The sequence below is a fragment of the Aythya ferina genome (genome assembly GCF_964211825.1).
Source record: "Aythya ferina genome assembly, chromosome: 1".
NCBI classification, from domain to species: domain Eukaryota; kingdom Metazoa; phylum Chordata; class Aves; order Anseriformes; family Anatidae; genus Aythya; species Aythya ferina.
The window spans coordinates 200210876-200227551 of record NC_140296.1 but is presented as its reverse complement, the minus strand read 5'-3'; the positions used below and the strand labels follow the sequence as shown (position 1 = coordinate 200227551).

The 16676-nt window shown below is 52.6% G+C and overlaps 1 protein-coding gene across 10 annotated transcripts in view; it reads right to left on the bottom strand.

Annotated features, from left to right (window-relative positions):
- FRMD4A (FERM domain containing 4A) overlaps window positions 1–16676 on the bottom strand; it is a 350418-nt gene that overhangs the window by 27970 nt on the left and 305772 nt on the right. For all 10 annotated transcript variants that reach the window (XM_084517308.1, XM_084517305.1, XM_084517306.1 and 7 more), the window contains 2 exons: window positions 7172–7248; window positions 3928–4066 (listed from right to left, as the gene is read on the bottom strand). In XM_084517308.1, the coding sequence (XP_084373434.1) occupies window positions 3928–4066; window positions 7172–7248 (216 nt within the window). The remainder of the gene's footprint in view (window positions 1–3927; window positions 4067–7171; window positions 7249–16676) is intronic.

Sequence of the window (16676 nt, the reverse complement as noted above, 5' to 3'; positions counted from 1 at the left end):
TATATATGCTGTATAACCCTACAGTTATTTAGGGTTGTACCCCCGGAATACCCATACTGGTCAAACCTAGCTCAACAGTCTGACTCTTTGCAGTGGCTCTCTAGGACAGGCTACAAACCCCACATCTGCACAGACAGGTCCCGTCCTCCCACTCTGTGAGGCCGTGGTTTTCCTGTATTTGTAGGGCAGTTACAGTGGGAAGCCCTGTAGTTTATTTTCACTCATCCAGACTACAAATTGGAGCACGCTCTGGCCCTACCTGTTTGACTAGGAAAACGCTGAGTGAAGGCAGGGCAGCGGGGTGCTGTGGTCCTGGCCAGCATGGCAAGCCAGCAGCGGCTGTAAGAGCGCAGTGGGGAAATGAAATTGTAGGGTAAGGCCAAAGCCTGGCACCCCTGCAGCCCGCACGGGGGAAAAGCAAACCAAAAGAGAGCACACGGGGGATCAGCAGGGAGGAGTGAGGTTCCTCCACGGAGGGAGCAATGCGGATCTGCTGGTGGGGAAGGTGTTGGATCCCACTGCAGTTGTGCTAACAGAATCACAGAACTGTAGGGGTCGGAAGGGACCTCCAGAGACCATCGGGCCCAACCCCCCTGCCGAAGCAGGGTCCCTACAGCTGGCTGCCCAGGTAGGCGTGCAGACGGGCCTTGAATATCTCCAGAGAAGGAGACCCCACAACCTCCCTGGGCAGCCTGTCCCAGTGCTCCATCACCCTCACCATGAAGAAGTTCTTTCGCGTGTTGGTGCCGAACTGCCTGGGCTCCATTTTGTGGCCATCGCCCCTTGTCCTGTCCCCACAGAGCACTGAAAAGAGGTTGGCCAAATCCCTCTTTCTCCCACACCTCAGGTATTTGTACACATTGGTAAGATCCCCTCTCAGTCTTCTCTTCTCCAGGCTGAACAGACCCAGGTCTCTCAGCCTTTCCTCACGGGGGAGATGCTCCAGGCCCCGTATCATCTTTGTGGCCCTCCGCTGGACTCTTTCCAGGAGCTCCCTGTCTTTTTTGTGCCAGGGAGGCCAGATCTGGACACAGTACTCCAGGTGAGGCCAGACCAGGGCAGAGTAGAGGGGGAGGATCACCTCCCTCAACCTGCTGGCCACGCTCCTTTTAATGCACACCAGGATCCCGTTGGCCTTGTACGGTGCCCTGTACGAACCAGAGGGGATGGGGCATCTCCTGATGGGAACGGGGTGGACTTTCCATGCTGCTCTGTCCCTGTCTGATTACTCCAGATCACTGTTGGGTGGCCTTGCACTTGGAAAGCCACTCGGCAGCAGCAGGAATCAGAGCCGCAGCTCATTTCATACAGGCCACCGAGCAGCAGCTAGAGCAAGGCCTGGGCTAGACTTTGTAGGGCAGCACAATGGTGGAAAGCAAGATTACAGCCCATTAGCCCTCCCTCGGGCCCTGCAGTCCCTCTAGGCAGAAGCACAACGTGAAGCACTTAGTGCAGAGCTGCCAAGTCTCATTTAGGCAGAGGAGACGAGCTCATTCATGAGTCATTGCAAAGCACGGGGCCAAACGGATCCCCAGTGCTGTTCTGGCAGGGTCACGGGGTGAGGGAAAACCCATCAGTGAGATGCAGGAGAGGATGGACATCGGGGACGAATTTATCCCTCCTGCTTGCAGCGATGGGGTCTGGCTGCAGGTGTTTGAGCTTTTCTGAAAGCCCAGACCTATTTTCTGCCTATTTTCAGCCAGAGAGCCCTGCACTCGGAGGAACGTGCTGCTGGGAATTTCCACAAAAGGAAACTTTTCAGGGCTTTTAGGGCAAGTGTTTGATCGACTTGGTGCAGCCAGCAGAGCAACGGCATGGCTTAAAGTCCTGCTGCATTTGTCACGTGCAGAAAGGAGAGCTGACAGGAGTTCTGCATGCTGGCATGTTCACTCAGAGGGCCGGGGATGTTTTCAGAGCTTTCGTTGCACTTTGCACGGAGACGCAGACAGAAATCAGCAGGGAGCGAGCCGCTGGGAACGGGGCGAGCTGGCAGGAGTTCAATGTGGAGCGAGACCGCGGGGAAGGCTGGGACCTCGCTTCCTTGCAAAAGGAGCAAAAGGCATGCGAGCTGATTTGGTCTCATTTTAAAATCGCATAAATAGGCTTCACCAGTGGGGCTGTGCAGCAGGTCCAGATCCGACTGGTGCACGGTGCTGTGAGGAGCATGGAGTTCGAGCTTGCTTCATCGCCGTCTTATCTCCTGCCATCTAATCGCTGGGGTGAAGGCTCAGCTGCAATGAGTTCCAGCAGGCTTTTTCTTCTCAGTTTATTTTTATTCTTCCTTCTTTTGTCAAAACCACGTGAAATGCCAAGTTTGGACATAAAAGCAGGGGGTGTCTAAGTTTCGCTTTGAAGCTGGGGACTCATCTGAAGTGGGGACTCTGATTTAAGGGGATGGGGAGCCACGTGACTTGAAACTCAAATGTTTGCCTGAGCTCCTGAGAGCTGAAACAAAGACATTTCACATCAGCCCCCTCTAGAGCATGCTTTACTGGTTTTCAAAAGCGAAGTGCACAAGGATACAGCGTCCTGAAGTGACCAGAGGGGATGAATTGAACGGATCATTTAAAATGGATGGATCTATCAATCCTGACGGTGTCACGTCAGAGATGAGGACGACAGGCTGAAACAGCAGCTCCCTTAAGGAAAAGGCACCAAAATGTTTGTGTACCTTAACTTCAAAGGCTCAGCGTGACCGCTGGGGTTATTGTGACAAAGCGCTCTGACACGGCGGCAGACGTGACAGATTGACCAAGGAGGGCTGCTGGGTGGTGCTGGCTGTAGGGGTGTGGGAGAGGGGAGCTGGGATTGAAACACAATCTGCCAGCAACAAAAGAAGTCACTGAAGGGAAGTCCCGGGCATTTAAAAGACCCAGTATCCTACCAAAGAAATGGGAGGAGCGGGAATCTCCTTTTGTTTGTTGCTTGCTAGTGACCTAAATACCTTGCAGCTAGATCAGTGAATCCATCTGGCTAAAAGTAAAAAAAAAAAATAAATAAATCTAAACTCTTATTTGACTGCAGGCTTGTTTTATGGAGAGCAAGAGCTGGGCAAAACGGGGAGGGTGGTGGCATTGCCCTGGTGGTGCTGAGTAGAAGTGGGGGACTGGAAACCCTTCCTTGCCATCAGGTGAGTTTGCAATTTTGTCCGTGTTCACAAGCAGGCACCCACTCGATACAGCTTTTATCTGATCTGTAAAGTTTTGCACCAGCAGGCTCGTATGAAGAGGGATGTCTGCACGAGAAGCCTCTCTTCTGTCTCTAAAGGATCTTAAAGCGATCAAAGCCATCTCCTGCTGCTCTGGGTATGCCTAAAATTACTGTTGGTGAAAAGAATTAGAGGGAATACACACGCTCCCCTGGCTTCAAGGTGGTTTCTTTTGTGTGTTGAGCAGCCCTTTGTGTGGCACCACCTCAGGACAGCTCCTTGTAAGACCAGGCTGTCAGCAGCCTGCCCCAACTGCTGTGATGGAGAGACAGAAATCATGCCCCTCCCCTCATTTCTGGGAAAAAAATGACAGTAAAAGGCAAAGGACAGCAAGAAGAACTCAGAGGCAGGTGTGTAGCCTGAAGCTGCTTTGCACTCACTTCTAGGAAGCTGCCCTAACTTTATGACAGAATTCAAGAACCAGAAGATGTGTGGAAACCAGACACGGACACGACCCTATCTGCCTGCAAACTTTGGCTTCCCCACGTTGGCCACAGTTCAGTCCAACTTTCCCTTCAAACCTCACTCCTGCAGACACGAATTCATCACAAATTCCCTCAACCTGGCCAAAGTCAGCAGGCATTTTGAGCTATTTTGCCCTTCTTTGACCTCACGTGGAAAGGGACGGCAGCAAAGGAGCCACCTGGACCTTGCTGGGTGCTTGGGTGGTGAGAACGACTCACGCAACGCATAAACTTCCTCACCTCCAACATGCTTACCTTGCTTTGCTTCCTGTCCAGGTAGAACTGATGTTGACTAATGGCCATAGCCCAGATAGATTTTATCAGCGCCGGGCAGGCGTACCACGTATGCACAGCGATGCCACTATGCCCAAAGGTCCTCCTGGTCACAGATGCCCTAGGGAGAAAGAAAGAATGAGCTGGGGTTACGCCACGGTTTCCTGAGATACGTCCTGCCTCAGAAAACAACCACAGACCTCAGAGGAAAAGCAGAGAAAAATGCTTAGAGAGCAGAGGGAAATTGCTGCTCAAATCAAGGCAGCCTCTACTCTAGATGACTCCTCCAGTTAGAAAGCACCGGAGGTCTACCAGGAAAGATCTTCCAGTTTGTCCAGTATGAACTGGACTCCTGGCTTCAGCCGAGCTGACGCCAGCCACAGGAGTCACTGATGCCAAAGTTTGGGTGAATCCTGCGTGTCTCATCCCATGCTGAGCCACCCGAGGCCAAATCCTCACACCCTCCACTGCCTCCGGATGGTGGATCTCAAATATCAGGGTCCTGGTGACAACCAAAGAGCCCCAGGATCGACGGCTGCTTTAGAGGATGTGGGAGAAGCTCTTCAGGTACCTCGCTTTCCCCACTGGTAGGCAGATGCAGCAGGGCCTGCCGTGTGGGTTGGGAAGTTGTGAGGCTCGGAGAGGGCTGCCCGGTGCCCTGGAGAGAAGAGTGCTACTCAGAGATTAGCTGAGTGAATATAAAAACAGGAAAAATGAGAGCCGTTTCCTCTCTGGGACTCACAATTGTCCTCAAAGATTAGCAAAAAAATACAGGTTAGGTTTTCCCCTGCTTTCACAGCTGTACACAACTGCCTGCTTGTCCCATCCTTCAACTCTAACCCCACCAGCAAAGCCCTGAATGAGAGCGCAGGCTAGGTCAGAAATGGGATGCTTTTGTTATGGGCTTTGATATAGGGACACGGATTGGGAAGGGGAAGGGGGAAAGGGAGCAGGGGATGCTATGGAGGGGCTCCGCAGCCCCTTTGTGCAGTGCAGACGTGGAGGTGACACTGCAGGAGCTCTACTGGGAAGTGCAGGGGTTGGTTGATTCTCTGCCCAGTGCTCTGAAGTCCTCAAATCTGCTCAAACGCTGGTTCCCCTCCTGCCACCTCTCCGGCATGCCCGGGAGCTGTTTGAAACCAGAGGTGAAGGTGGAGCGCAGGGCAGGCACGTGGGGAAAGGGAGCAGTGACAGAGCCAAGAATGAAAGAAAAGCAAAACCCTGCTGAGAAATGGGAGCTGCTGGCCAGGATCCGCTTGGAAAACGGGGGACACAGCTCTCGTGTCAGGGACTTTTCAGCGCTGCAAAACATGTTCCTGCATCCCCATCGCTGGATGGGGAATGAGGGCTGTGCAGGGAGGTGCTCCTGGATCCAGGCTGGAGAGGGGATTCAGCTCTGGATGCTTTGTGGTGATTTACGGGACACCAACCTCTGCAGCATAGCGGCGTACGAGGTTCTGAAGCTTTAAGGTGCTTAAAAACTAACTTGAGCCTTAATTCTGGTGCCATCCTATACTCCTTCACGGGATAAGTAACCAAGACGAAGAGAGGTTAAAGGGTTTGCTCGGGACAGGAAGCCACGGGCAGGGGCAGGGCTGAGAAACATGCGTTGTGCTGCCCAGCCCTGGCCACAAGCACGGAGCCGTGCTGGCCCTCCCGTGCCTGCGAGCGTGGCTTTGCTGACTCAGGCTCTGGTTTGGCTACAGGGAGAGGAATGCGGAGGGAGCACTGCGCTGGCCAGTCCTCCGCCTTGCAGGGTCCTTCCCCCTCGGCCAGGAGGCTGCGACAACCTGAGCCGTGCTCCCACCACATTGCCAGGCTGCTTTAGAGAGAGAAAAAGCCACTGATAAAGTGCCAGAGTGCCCGTTTGAGCCCAGCGGTGGTGCTCTCAGGCTGCAAAATTAAACCCCGCTGATTGCAGAGAGGAAGCACCAGGCTGAGAACAACCCACGCTGGACAGGGTTTTGTCTTTCCGGTGTTGATTCAGAGGAACAGCACCGGTGGAATAAAAACCAGCAGCTCTCCAGCGTCAGGAATTCCTACCCTCTGAACACGAACGGCACAGGGTTGGAAAGAGAAGCTCCTCCGGGTGGTCACGTTTCACGCGTGACCCCGAGTGGCAAATATCATCACGCCTCGAGCGTCCCGGAGCTATTTTTTTTTCTCCTCCTTGCAATTTCTGCTTCCAGCAAGCTGCCAGCCTGGGTGTTTGGGGGCTTCTTGCAGCTGGCTGCTCCCAGCCCACATTTCTGAGGCCTTGCCCGCTGCCGAAGGTTTGGTGGGGGGAATGAACGCCCCCTGCCCCAGCTCCTGCTGCTGGAAGAGCTCCCGGAGCCTTCCCAACGTTGGGAATTGGCTCTGCTGGATTTCATGCGACTATTTCCATGCTTAATATCAAGCAGATGCTCCGAGGCTCTGCTGACCCGGAGCTGTAGCCTGGTATCAGCTGCTCTGCTCGTTTTTTGCTTTGATAAAACCTACCTGGGGACACAGGCACCACTGTGTCGGCGTGACCCTGCTGCGAGCAGGGCAAACGCAGGGAGAAGCTGCATGCAAAATTTCCCCCTGAAAAGCCCAGGGATTAGTACACAGATCGGCACGGGAAACAGGTGAAACAGGCTCACAGCTGACTGATCAGCAAAACACGCTGCTGCCAGCAGCCCATCAAATCGGCCCGGGGAAGGGAGCGGGTTTCTATCAGCTGCGTTCACGTTTACTGTGCAAGGAGGAGATGGATTTGAGTGGGAAGAGCTTAGAGAGCAGTGCACACGCTGGGCAGTGCCTGCAGTAACGCAGATGAGCAAGGGGGTGCAGGCTTTAGATGCAACACGGTCCCTTCAGCTCGCTCTCTCCCACGTTAGGTCTCTAAAATATGAAAAAAAAAAAAACACAAAACTCCTTGTTGAATAGGCTGATGGGCTTTCATCCAGCCTGCCCCTGGTCCGGTGCCATTCCTGTCCGTCAAACTGCTGAATATTTCCATCCAAGGCGGCGTGGGTACGAAACGGGGCGCCCAGCTCCCAGCGGGATTTGGGGAGGACGCTCGGAGGGTGCTGAAGCGGAGGGAAGGAAAAAAAATCCCGCTAGGAGGGGAAAGCAGGGAGGCACACAAGGGCGAGAGCAGCTCCAAAGCCCGAGAAAAGAAGGAGCAGCCCCCGGCTGGAAGCGAGCCCCCCTCCCCAAAAAAAAACCCACCACGGAGAGCCCGGCACGGCTCGGCTCTCACCTGCGCGGATCGTGCACCTCCACCGAGAACTTCTTCTCGCGGAAATAGAGGTTCTCCAGCTGCCTCCATTGGAAGATCTGCGGGGGAGAAGCAGGGGGTGAGGCTCCTCCTCGCAAGCCCTGCCCGCGTCCCTGCCCTCCGCTCCCTCCCGGAGCCGCGCCGGGGGCTGCCCCGCTCCGCCCCGCTCCGCCCGGCCCGGCCCCTTTCCCCTTCCCCTTCCCCTTTCCCGATCCCTTTTTTTCCTTTTCCCTTTCCCCGAGCCCCTTCCCCGATCCCTTTTCCCCTTCCCCATCCCCGTTCCCCGCAGGGAGGTGGGGATGGAGCCGGCTCCGGCTCGCCCCGCGCGCTTTCCACCCGCAAAAAAAAAAAAAAAAGACGGAAAGCCGGGATCCGGTGCCTTTTGCTTTTAATATTGCATTTCTATTTCAGTTTTGATTTTTTCCCTTCGGGGGTGGGCAGCTGGGCCGACCCCACAGGGCAGAGAAGAGCTCGGAGGGGCGACGGCAGCCTCGCTTTGTAGGGCAGCTGCTTGGGGTGCGGGTCGGTGTCGGGGTGCGGCTCAATATTGGGGTGCTGGGTCCCCAGCCCGGCTTTGACCCCAGCTGCTGGCACCTCAAAATAAGATACAGACAAAACCAACGCTGCCCCGAGCAAGGAGGGAGGCTCGGGGCTGGTTCCCTCGGCCAGGAGCGAGGCAGCAGAGCTCTCCCTGATTTATGCTCCCTCTGCCACTCCAGGCAGCTCCCGTGCAGTTCCTGCCCGACCCCCAAGGAAGGAGCTGGCTCCTGCCACGCCAAGATAAGCCGCTTGCCAGTGTCAGCGCTCCCGAGATAAGTAAACAGGAGGCGTGATTTGGTTTTGCACCGATGAAGCTCCTAGGGGAGGCGAGAACTCGAAAATAAAGCAAGCCACAGCGGGGACCCGGGCGTTTTCTCTTCACTAGGGGCACGAGCGTTGAAAATAGTTGTGTTTGTGGGAGCTTCCAAGGGTTGTCTTTCTGTATTTTGCTTTTTTTTAAATTTCTTTCTACGAGTGGACAGCCCCACTGTGCTAAATTTCGGTGTCCCCCTCAGACGCGCAGTTGCTCGGTGTCCACGGGGTCGTTCCCGTGGTGGGAGGGCAAGGAAAGGAAGGGAGCCAAGGGGGACGGGGAGCTCGAAGGGCTGGGTTTTACACCCTTGGAAGGCTGATTGATTCCTCCTGTGGAGAAATGAGTCCCTGCGTAAAAGCCACGAGGCCCGGACGGAGCACAGAAATACCTATTATATTCCCTGCCGAGATAGGACGGGCTTGGGGTGAAAGGGTTAAGCCGGGAACTTGCGAGCTGAATGTGAAGCCTGTCTCCCCTCCGAGCCCTCAGCGAGCTTCAGCCGAGCTTCAAAGGCTCCCAAAGGAAGTTTGGGGCCCAAACTCCCGCTGACAACAACAGGGGTCAAGCAGGAGACCGCCACGTGGGCCTCCCAAACATCCCTCTGCACTTCCAGATGCCCGTGCGGACCGCAGAGGGGGGAACGGGGCTGCACAGCACGCGGAGGGGACGTGTCTGGGAGGCGCTCGGACACGTGGAACCCATAAGCGGCTCAAAACCCGGCGGTTCACACCCTGCGGAAATTCTCCCCCCGTCCCTGCATCCCCTGCTGTCATTCTGGTGTGGCGCAATGGGAACTGGAAACCCCTTTCTCCCAAGCCGCTCTCTTGGGATGCGTTGTGCAGGGAGACGCAGGGATTTGGGGATTTCCTACCCTCAGTCTCCTCCGTGTGGCTCTCATGCCCTCACCCTGTCCCATTTTGTCCTCTAACAAACCTCCCGGTGCTCGGCTCGTTAGCTGCAGCTCCGTTTCCCTTCGCTGATTAACTCCAACTGTCCAAACACATGCACCTCTGGGGGAGCTGTCAGATGGCCAAGCACAGGCACCCAGGGACATTTCTTGTGCTCTGGGGTGCCCCAAAAGGCCCCCATCGCTATCCCAGGGGGGAGCAGGACCCCTGTAGGGCCAGTGCCGTGTGTGCCAGCCCCACACGGATGGCTTGGACACCCAGCAGTGCCCCAAATGGCATTCAACACCTACACCTAACGGTGCTCTCCCTTTGCTGCCCAAATATCATCCAGCCTCCCCCTCCTTTTTGCCCGGGTTGATCCGAGAGGTCTCACCCTTCCTCCTGTCCTGGTTTCCAGGAGGAATCCCACCTGCACGAAGGCGACTGCCCCCAAGAAAACACAACCCCGCAGGAGGAAAACGCCTGATTCCTCCCTCCAGCCAGACCCCCTTGTGGAAACGAGCTGTTCCCTTCACCGGTGGCTCGGCTTCCGTGCAGTTTCTAGCAGATGCCATTAATTGGGTGCCAGCTGCACGAGCTGCCGTGAGTGGGTCTTAAATGGAAGCGTAATTTTTACCCATCATGATCCTTTTACCACGCTGCTGCTCGCAGCCTTCACAGGGGAATAAGAGCCGCAGCAGGGAGCTGGTCATAATTTCAGCAGTCTCATGGAAATGCAGCGACAACGGAGGCATGCAGGTTTTGGAGAGCCCGTTTTGGGCTTAGTTTGAGCCAAAGCATCCAAATTCGTGGCAGGTTTGCCTCTTCCCACACAGACAGGGTCTGGTTTTGTGACATTTGGCTGTCTTTTTTGGTAGATTTTGCCCCCCCTGTTGGCTTTCCTGGGGTTGTGTCAGGGACGGAGGGACCCGAAAGTCGAGATGGAAAACCACAGGTCTGGGCTTCCTCAGCCCAAAGGAACCTCACAGCAGGGACAGGGACAGCATGTCCCCAACCACGCTGGGAATGAGGCTTAAGGAGAAAGCCCCTCGGTAACACAGCATGTCCCTGAGAGCACAGCTCCCCGGGCCCTTCAGAGGCTGCTCTCACTCGGAGCCTGCAGGCAAGGGGGCAATTAGTGGGGCTTGCGGCGGGACGAGCCGCTGTGATGTGGTATTTCTCCCCCTGGGATCTCTTCTGAGGTCAGCAGCCCGCTTTGGATGGAGCAGCAGCGGGCAGCTTTCAGATGGGAACAATTTCTGGTAGTTGCCATCATTACAGGCTGCGCATGAGCTCATTCGGTCCTCGCTGGATGCTTAAGGAAGCCTCCCCGAGACGGGCTTTTGAGCACAGCTGCACACAAGAGAATGGGAAAGAGGCTGCTAAAAGAGAAGAGAAGAGAAGAGAAGAAAAGAGGAGAATCGCCCTTTTTCCCTCTTCCTCTGAGTCAGAGATTGCGCAGAGGGCTCTGATTCATCCCGACAATATGACTGGAACCAGAGCTATCGCTCCATTTTGCAAGACTGCTTCTCAACCTGCAAACATCCGAGGGGCAGCCCGGGGAATAAATGTTCCCTATCGGACCACGCGTGCCGTTTCTGATGCTTTGGGGCGGCTATGGTGGGGAAAGCAGTACCAGAAATAGCTTTTTTTTTCTTTTTTCTTTTTTTTTTTTTTTTTTTTTCAAAGCTGGCAGCTTAGAGAAGGAGCCAGGGGAGGGACCTGAGCCCTCCAGGGTGTGTTGTGGGGAATTCAGGTGCAAGCTACAGGCATATTCTGGTTGCAAAACCCTTCCAAGAGGCCAGCAGGCTCGCCAGGCACCAGATGCTTGCGACTGGTTGCAAAGAGCTGCAGTCAAAGCCCTTCAGACGCAAGCTCCTTTTGTGGTTTGCTAGCTGCTCCCTAATTAAGCTGAGCCTGGAGGAGAGGAGGCCCGGGGATCTGCATCCACTCCAGCCTCGTGAGCCTGAAGAGGGTTTTTTACCGCTTTTATTGACCGTGGGGATGACGCGGTGGAGTTTGCACCCAGCAGGAGGTAGGGGCAGTGCGAGAGCACGTGAAGAATGCCAGAGGCTCCTGAGGAAGGAGGGAAGGTGTTTGCTGAGTGAGCAGAGGGAAGCGTTTCTGGCTGGGTCACTCATGCCCTGGTGTGGGGAGCAGAGTTCGTCGGTAGCTGGTGGCAGGGACAGGACAGAGAGGGTTGCCGAAGGGCAGCCAAGGTGGTTGGTGCCCAGTGCCCTCTGGATTCTGCTTCCTAAAGAAAAATGCCCAAATAATAACACCTGGAGCAATGCTCAGGCTTCTCTGCCTCACGGTGGGGCAGGTTTCCTGATGTTGTCTTCTACCTGCTGTGCCCAGAGAGCTGGATTTGGCGCTGGGCTGGGCACTGTGCACTGCTGGGGACATGGTGGGAACCAGCAGTCAAACACTAGGGCCGTGAGTAACCTGATTTATCTGGGAAGCTGGCCCAAATTTGAGCAGGAGGCTGGGCTAGAGACCTCCAAAGGCCTCCTTGACCTGGATTTCTCTTTGTAAGCATCGAATGAATGACCTGCTGTGACTGCTGCTGGACTCACCGACCTACACGGCATCTCCCGGTCCTTCAAGTCTTTCGGCTTCGTAGATGATTAATGCCTCGTTAAGTCACCCTATGCAGAAGGAACAATTGTCCCTCTAAATCACCACCGTAGCACCTAGACTGAGCGCTCTGAAACCCTTCTAGGAAAGGCAGGGAAACAACGTGGCACGTTTCTAACAGCTCAAATGCAACCCTTTGCTCTCCTACGCTACGGGCAAGAGCCAACCCTGGAGGATTTCCTGGTCCTAAAACTGGTCCTAAACAATGAAACTAAACAATGGCAGCCTCTTCGCACAGCTTGCTTGAGTAAAGCTCCAAACTCCCAAGTCTTTTTTTTTTTTTTTCTTCTCCAGTTTAAAGACAAAGCAAACAGCAACACAAAAAATTCCTCCTCAGGAATGTAATTCCCTCCTCCGAACAAAGCAGCAAGCACAATTCTAGGGTCTGAGTTATGCAGGAGGTCAGGGCGGAGGCTCTGAGCGGTCCCTCTCTGGCTTGAAGCTCTGTGGAAATCACAGCTCCAGCCAAGTCAATGGCAGTTTTTGTCCCAGCGATTTCAGCGGGGCCACGGTTTCCGGCCATGGATTTGTGTTCTGCCTTGAGCCAGTCCTGCTGCCATCAATCATACCTCTGTCAAACGAGCCGGAGTGAACGAGGAAGGGTTTGATCCACCACCTCGGCTCAAACAAACGGGATCTTGTTTCGCTGGCAGATTTACCAGCAGATTTCCACGGGCTGTCACCTCTGAATTAGCGTGACCCGGCGCTCGGGGTGCCCCCCGGGTCAGGAGATGAGGATGCTGCTGCACCATAACCCAGCCCTCCCTCCTGCCATACTTCCCTTCATTCCCGTACTTCTATTAGTTTGGGGCATTTCTTTTTTTTTTTCTCTTTTCTGGAACAAAAAAATAAAAGGTTTCCTGTGTGGTTTGATGTGGGGAAGCAACCCCACCAATAATCTTCCCAGAGGCTCGCTGTCCTCCCTTCCCCCAAGGAAGGAGGGAGCGGTTTGGCTAAGCAGGACTTTTGGTGGTCTGTCAGCAATCCCAGCTCACTATCTAATTACTTCTTCCCCTCAGGCTTTGGGACTCTTTTTTTTTTTTTTTTTTTTTTTTTGGCCAAACCGTTTCTGGTCCAACTCGAGATCCTTTTTGCTGCGTGCTGTTCTCATGGGACCACCCCACCAAGAAAATTCTGGCCTGAGCAAGCAGAAATGACATCTAGGTCTATATAATCACCACTCCGCCTTCATTTCCATTCCGGAGACACGATTCCCTATTAAATTTCAGAGTGGGTCATTGGCTCCGAGTGACAGCAAAGCATCAGATCTCAGAGCGAAGAGCCGTTATTTGGACAAAACATTATTTGCCTACATCAAGTCACTTGATATTGGTGTCTATAGCTGTATACACCCCGGGAGATCAGACTTCGATCTTATAGCTGACCAAACCCACCTACAATGCACAGACATTTGGCAGATGCTGTTAGATGTTGCGCTGCTGTCACCACGCTGAGTGCATCTTGATCAATACATCTGTAGAGAACTTTTCTTACCGATTCTTATATTTTTTCCCTCCCTTTTCTCTCCTCTATGTGCACATCCAAGTGACTTTCTGACACACTGTTCTATGTCTTGCATAAAGGATGCCCAAGCTATTGCCCAGGAGCCAGCTATGGCTCACTCCAATGATTTATGCCACTCTCTTACCTGAAGATCCCCGTGCCTTCTCCAGCTAAAGGGGATTGGGCTAGATGATTGAGGACTAAGGGATTGGGCTAGGTGATCTTTCAAGGTCCCTTCCAATCCCTAACATTCTGTAAAGCACATCCACCTTGGAACCCAAACACAGGAACACCCATCCCCACCCCCTGCCCAGTCATGGGATGATGATGCACAAACTGATTGGATTGTGTGCCTGAAAATACACCTGCCATGCAGGGTTTCTGCTTATAGGGTCCTACAACAGCAGGAATCCCATACACATGGCAAAGTGCTGCCACGCGTGACCTTCTGAGCCTCCTGCCCAGGCCACTCACTTCAAGATGCCTCAGATTTGCAGCCACTGAACTCCTGCCTGGCTTCAAGAGATGTCCAGACCTTTGGAGCAGCAAGTCCTGGTGAGCTGAGACAGCATTTGGGAAGGGTGAGGAGCCTGCTGCCACTTCAGAGCCAAGCACGAGTGCTGGGGGAAGCCTCGGTCTTGCTCCAGATCTCTTCCCTAACTCCAGGGTGCTGAGCTCCAATTTGTTTCACCTCGTGCTGTCAGAGTGATTTGTCTTCACATCTTGTTGAAGCTCCTGCTGTGAGCTGCAGAATCATTTAAGACTTGGCGGCTGCTTTAGTAGGGAAATACCCTTTAAGACGTGAATATGACACTTAGAGCAAGTGGATTTTACTTTGATGGGTACTCCTGTATTTTGTGAATGCGGATTCTTGCAGCAAACCCTGGGATTTTATGCCTAACAGTATCACCACATACACCGAACCACCAAAATAGTGCCGGCTTGCTTATAAGACAGCAGTGCCCCAGGCTATGTGTTAGTGCTTACAAGCATTATAGGTGATCGAGGAACCCATCTACATCGATAAAGGAAACTGAGCATGACTGTTGTGTGACTGGCTAGCACGTTTTTAGAAGTCACTTTACCTAATCAGTCCTCCTTAGTCACAACCTCCTTAGCTGTCTGAGATCAGCCCTGTTTGGGAGAGACACTGAACCGAATTTTTACTAGCTTATGTATGAGAAGAAGTGGTGCTTTTGTACCTTATAGTTAATTCATCCTGATTCAGCCACGGCAAATTCCATGGAGCCAACTCTTTCTGTCTTGTCCTGAGCTGTGAAGTCCTCGTCTCACTCCACAATGTCGTCGTGTAGGTGAATGATAGTTTCTTTCTCTGGCCACTGTGATTTATACCCAGCTCCTACAGCTGTGCTTGGGGATAAAATCTTGCTTTCCAGCTCAATGCACTTTGATCCGATTTATTCATCTCCCAGTGCTCTTGGCAATTTTTTGGCCCAGTGGGGTGCAGTGGCAAGGCTGAGTGGGGTGCTGAGGACAAGTAGAGGAAGAAAGCAAAAAGGAGAAAAGCCTGGTGCTGGGTGGAGGGCACTCCAAACCGAAGCAAGCAGCCTCCAAAAAGGTGCTACTGAGGACACGTTTCAGCAGGGAAAGGCCTTAAACTATGGGTGCTCTTCGGTGGCCACAGGTCTGGGTCTTAGATTTTGATACACAAGGAAATGGGGTGAGCAACCTCCCCCACAAGAAGGACCAGCAGGGTGAGGAACCTCACTTTGTGTCTGTCTCCCTCCTCCAGTGCACCGCATTTCCAAGCACTAAACCAAGACTGAATTACTGCACTATAAAACGAGCTGAACCTGCTGTGACCTGAAGACTGGTTCAGTTTACAGCCGAGTCCATAATCCAAAAAGCATGAAGGATCAGCCAAGGGAAGAGAAATAAAACCGTTGAGCAGAAGGAGTCAGCAGGTAGTCCTTAACAGCCAGCTAATCACGGTGAATAATTTATTACAGCGATGCCACTGAGACTCTACTAGCTTTTAAGGCAGCATTTCCTGGAAGTGTTTTCTGCTCCTCTTGCATCACTTGTAAATTTTAAATATTTTATCCCTGTCTGCTGTGCAAAGATGATTGCAAATGTCTTAGGAAATGATGCTGTTCTAAGAAAGGCCCAATTAGCCACGAGGACGATACGCTGTGTCCGACCCCAGCTGGTTGTGGGTGTGCTAGAGAAAGGCCATTCTTTTCTCCATACACCCCGTGGCATGCCAGTGAGAGGAGTGCTACACGTGCTCCATGCCTCTGACAACAGAAAGCAACTCGCTGCCAAATCAAACACCCTCCGTGAGTGTGAGGGTTGATGGCACCTCTTAAAATCCTGCCTGAATATTACCAATTCAGCGTTGTAACTCCGGATAGAGGGGTCGCCCACCCCCACCCCCAGTCTTACCTTTAACCCTTCTATGCTCTTTATCTTTAACGCTTCACATGGCAAGGATTTAGGCAAGTGAATTGGGCTCCCTTTAACTTATTTGAAACGTTTCTTTCACCTTTTTGGCTGTTCTGATGGTCTTCTCCGACCAGCTGGGATAGGGACCAATTTGTCAGCTTCCTCCTCCCCAGCATTCATTAGTTTCTCTAAATTTCACATCAAGCCCTACTTTGTGTTTTTTTTTAAGTTACTGGCCTGTCATTCCTTCACCACAGGAAGCACAAGTTTAACCACTCCATCAATGAAATTACTGACTTGACAGTGCTTCATTATGCCCTAAAGCGGAGAGGATCGCTATTTGTTCTGCAATAAAAAGGCTCTTAATTAGGCTGTTGCTCCTCCTGTGTAAATATCTCATTTTGCCTCTGGAACTGGGAAAGTTCACTCTATCTCTTGCTGTTCAGAAAAGGCCAAGTGACATCACGCAGCAATCTTTCACTTGCTGGACAAAATTAACGTGCTGATTATTTTGTTCCTGCTGGTGACGAGCAAGTGATTTGTCTTCAATCAGACCCGTCGAGTACTGATTTTGCCCGTGCTTTGTGTTGCTTGGCAGGATGGCTCCAACTCAGCTCTTCTTTTCACATGTGTAAATCAAGCTCTCACTGTTGTTTTGGATTTCCAACAAACACTGCATATTAAATTCTTCTACAATGAGAGTCCATAGTTTTGTGGTGACATTGCGGCAAGGGATAAAGTATTTTCACAGCATGCTTCGTTTGATCTCAGAGAAAGGATAACGGGGGGAAGAAATGGCAGAAATGGATGTTTGGCTGTCACAGGGGAAATTTTTGTCAAGCTACAGCTGAATTTTGGGATGCCCCACATTTTATCTCATTTCCAAAACTATTCTTTTTGGATTCTCTTCAGTCCACCAGAGAATGAGAACACTGATAATGTTTATGAGCCTGAAAAAAAAAGGCTCACCCTAAGTTTCTTAGCCACTAGCTTCTGGTGAAAGAAAATCAGATAACACCACAGAGTGGTATATCTTTCAGGGCAACCAAACCGTACCAGGCTCTCTTTAAGGTCATTTTATTTTTGGTGGTAAGTTAAACAATTTATCTGTCTGTTTGTTGGAAGTCCTTTGGCTGACTTTGTTCATCATTCATTCTTCAGCTTCGAGTTAATTGTTTACTAACTGCTAAGCTTGTGTGCA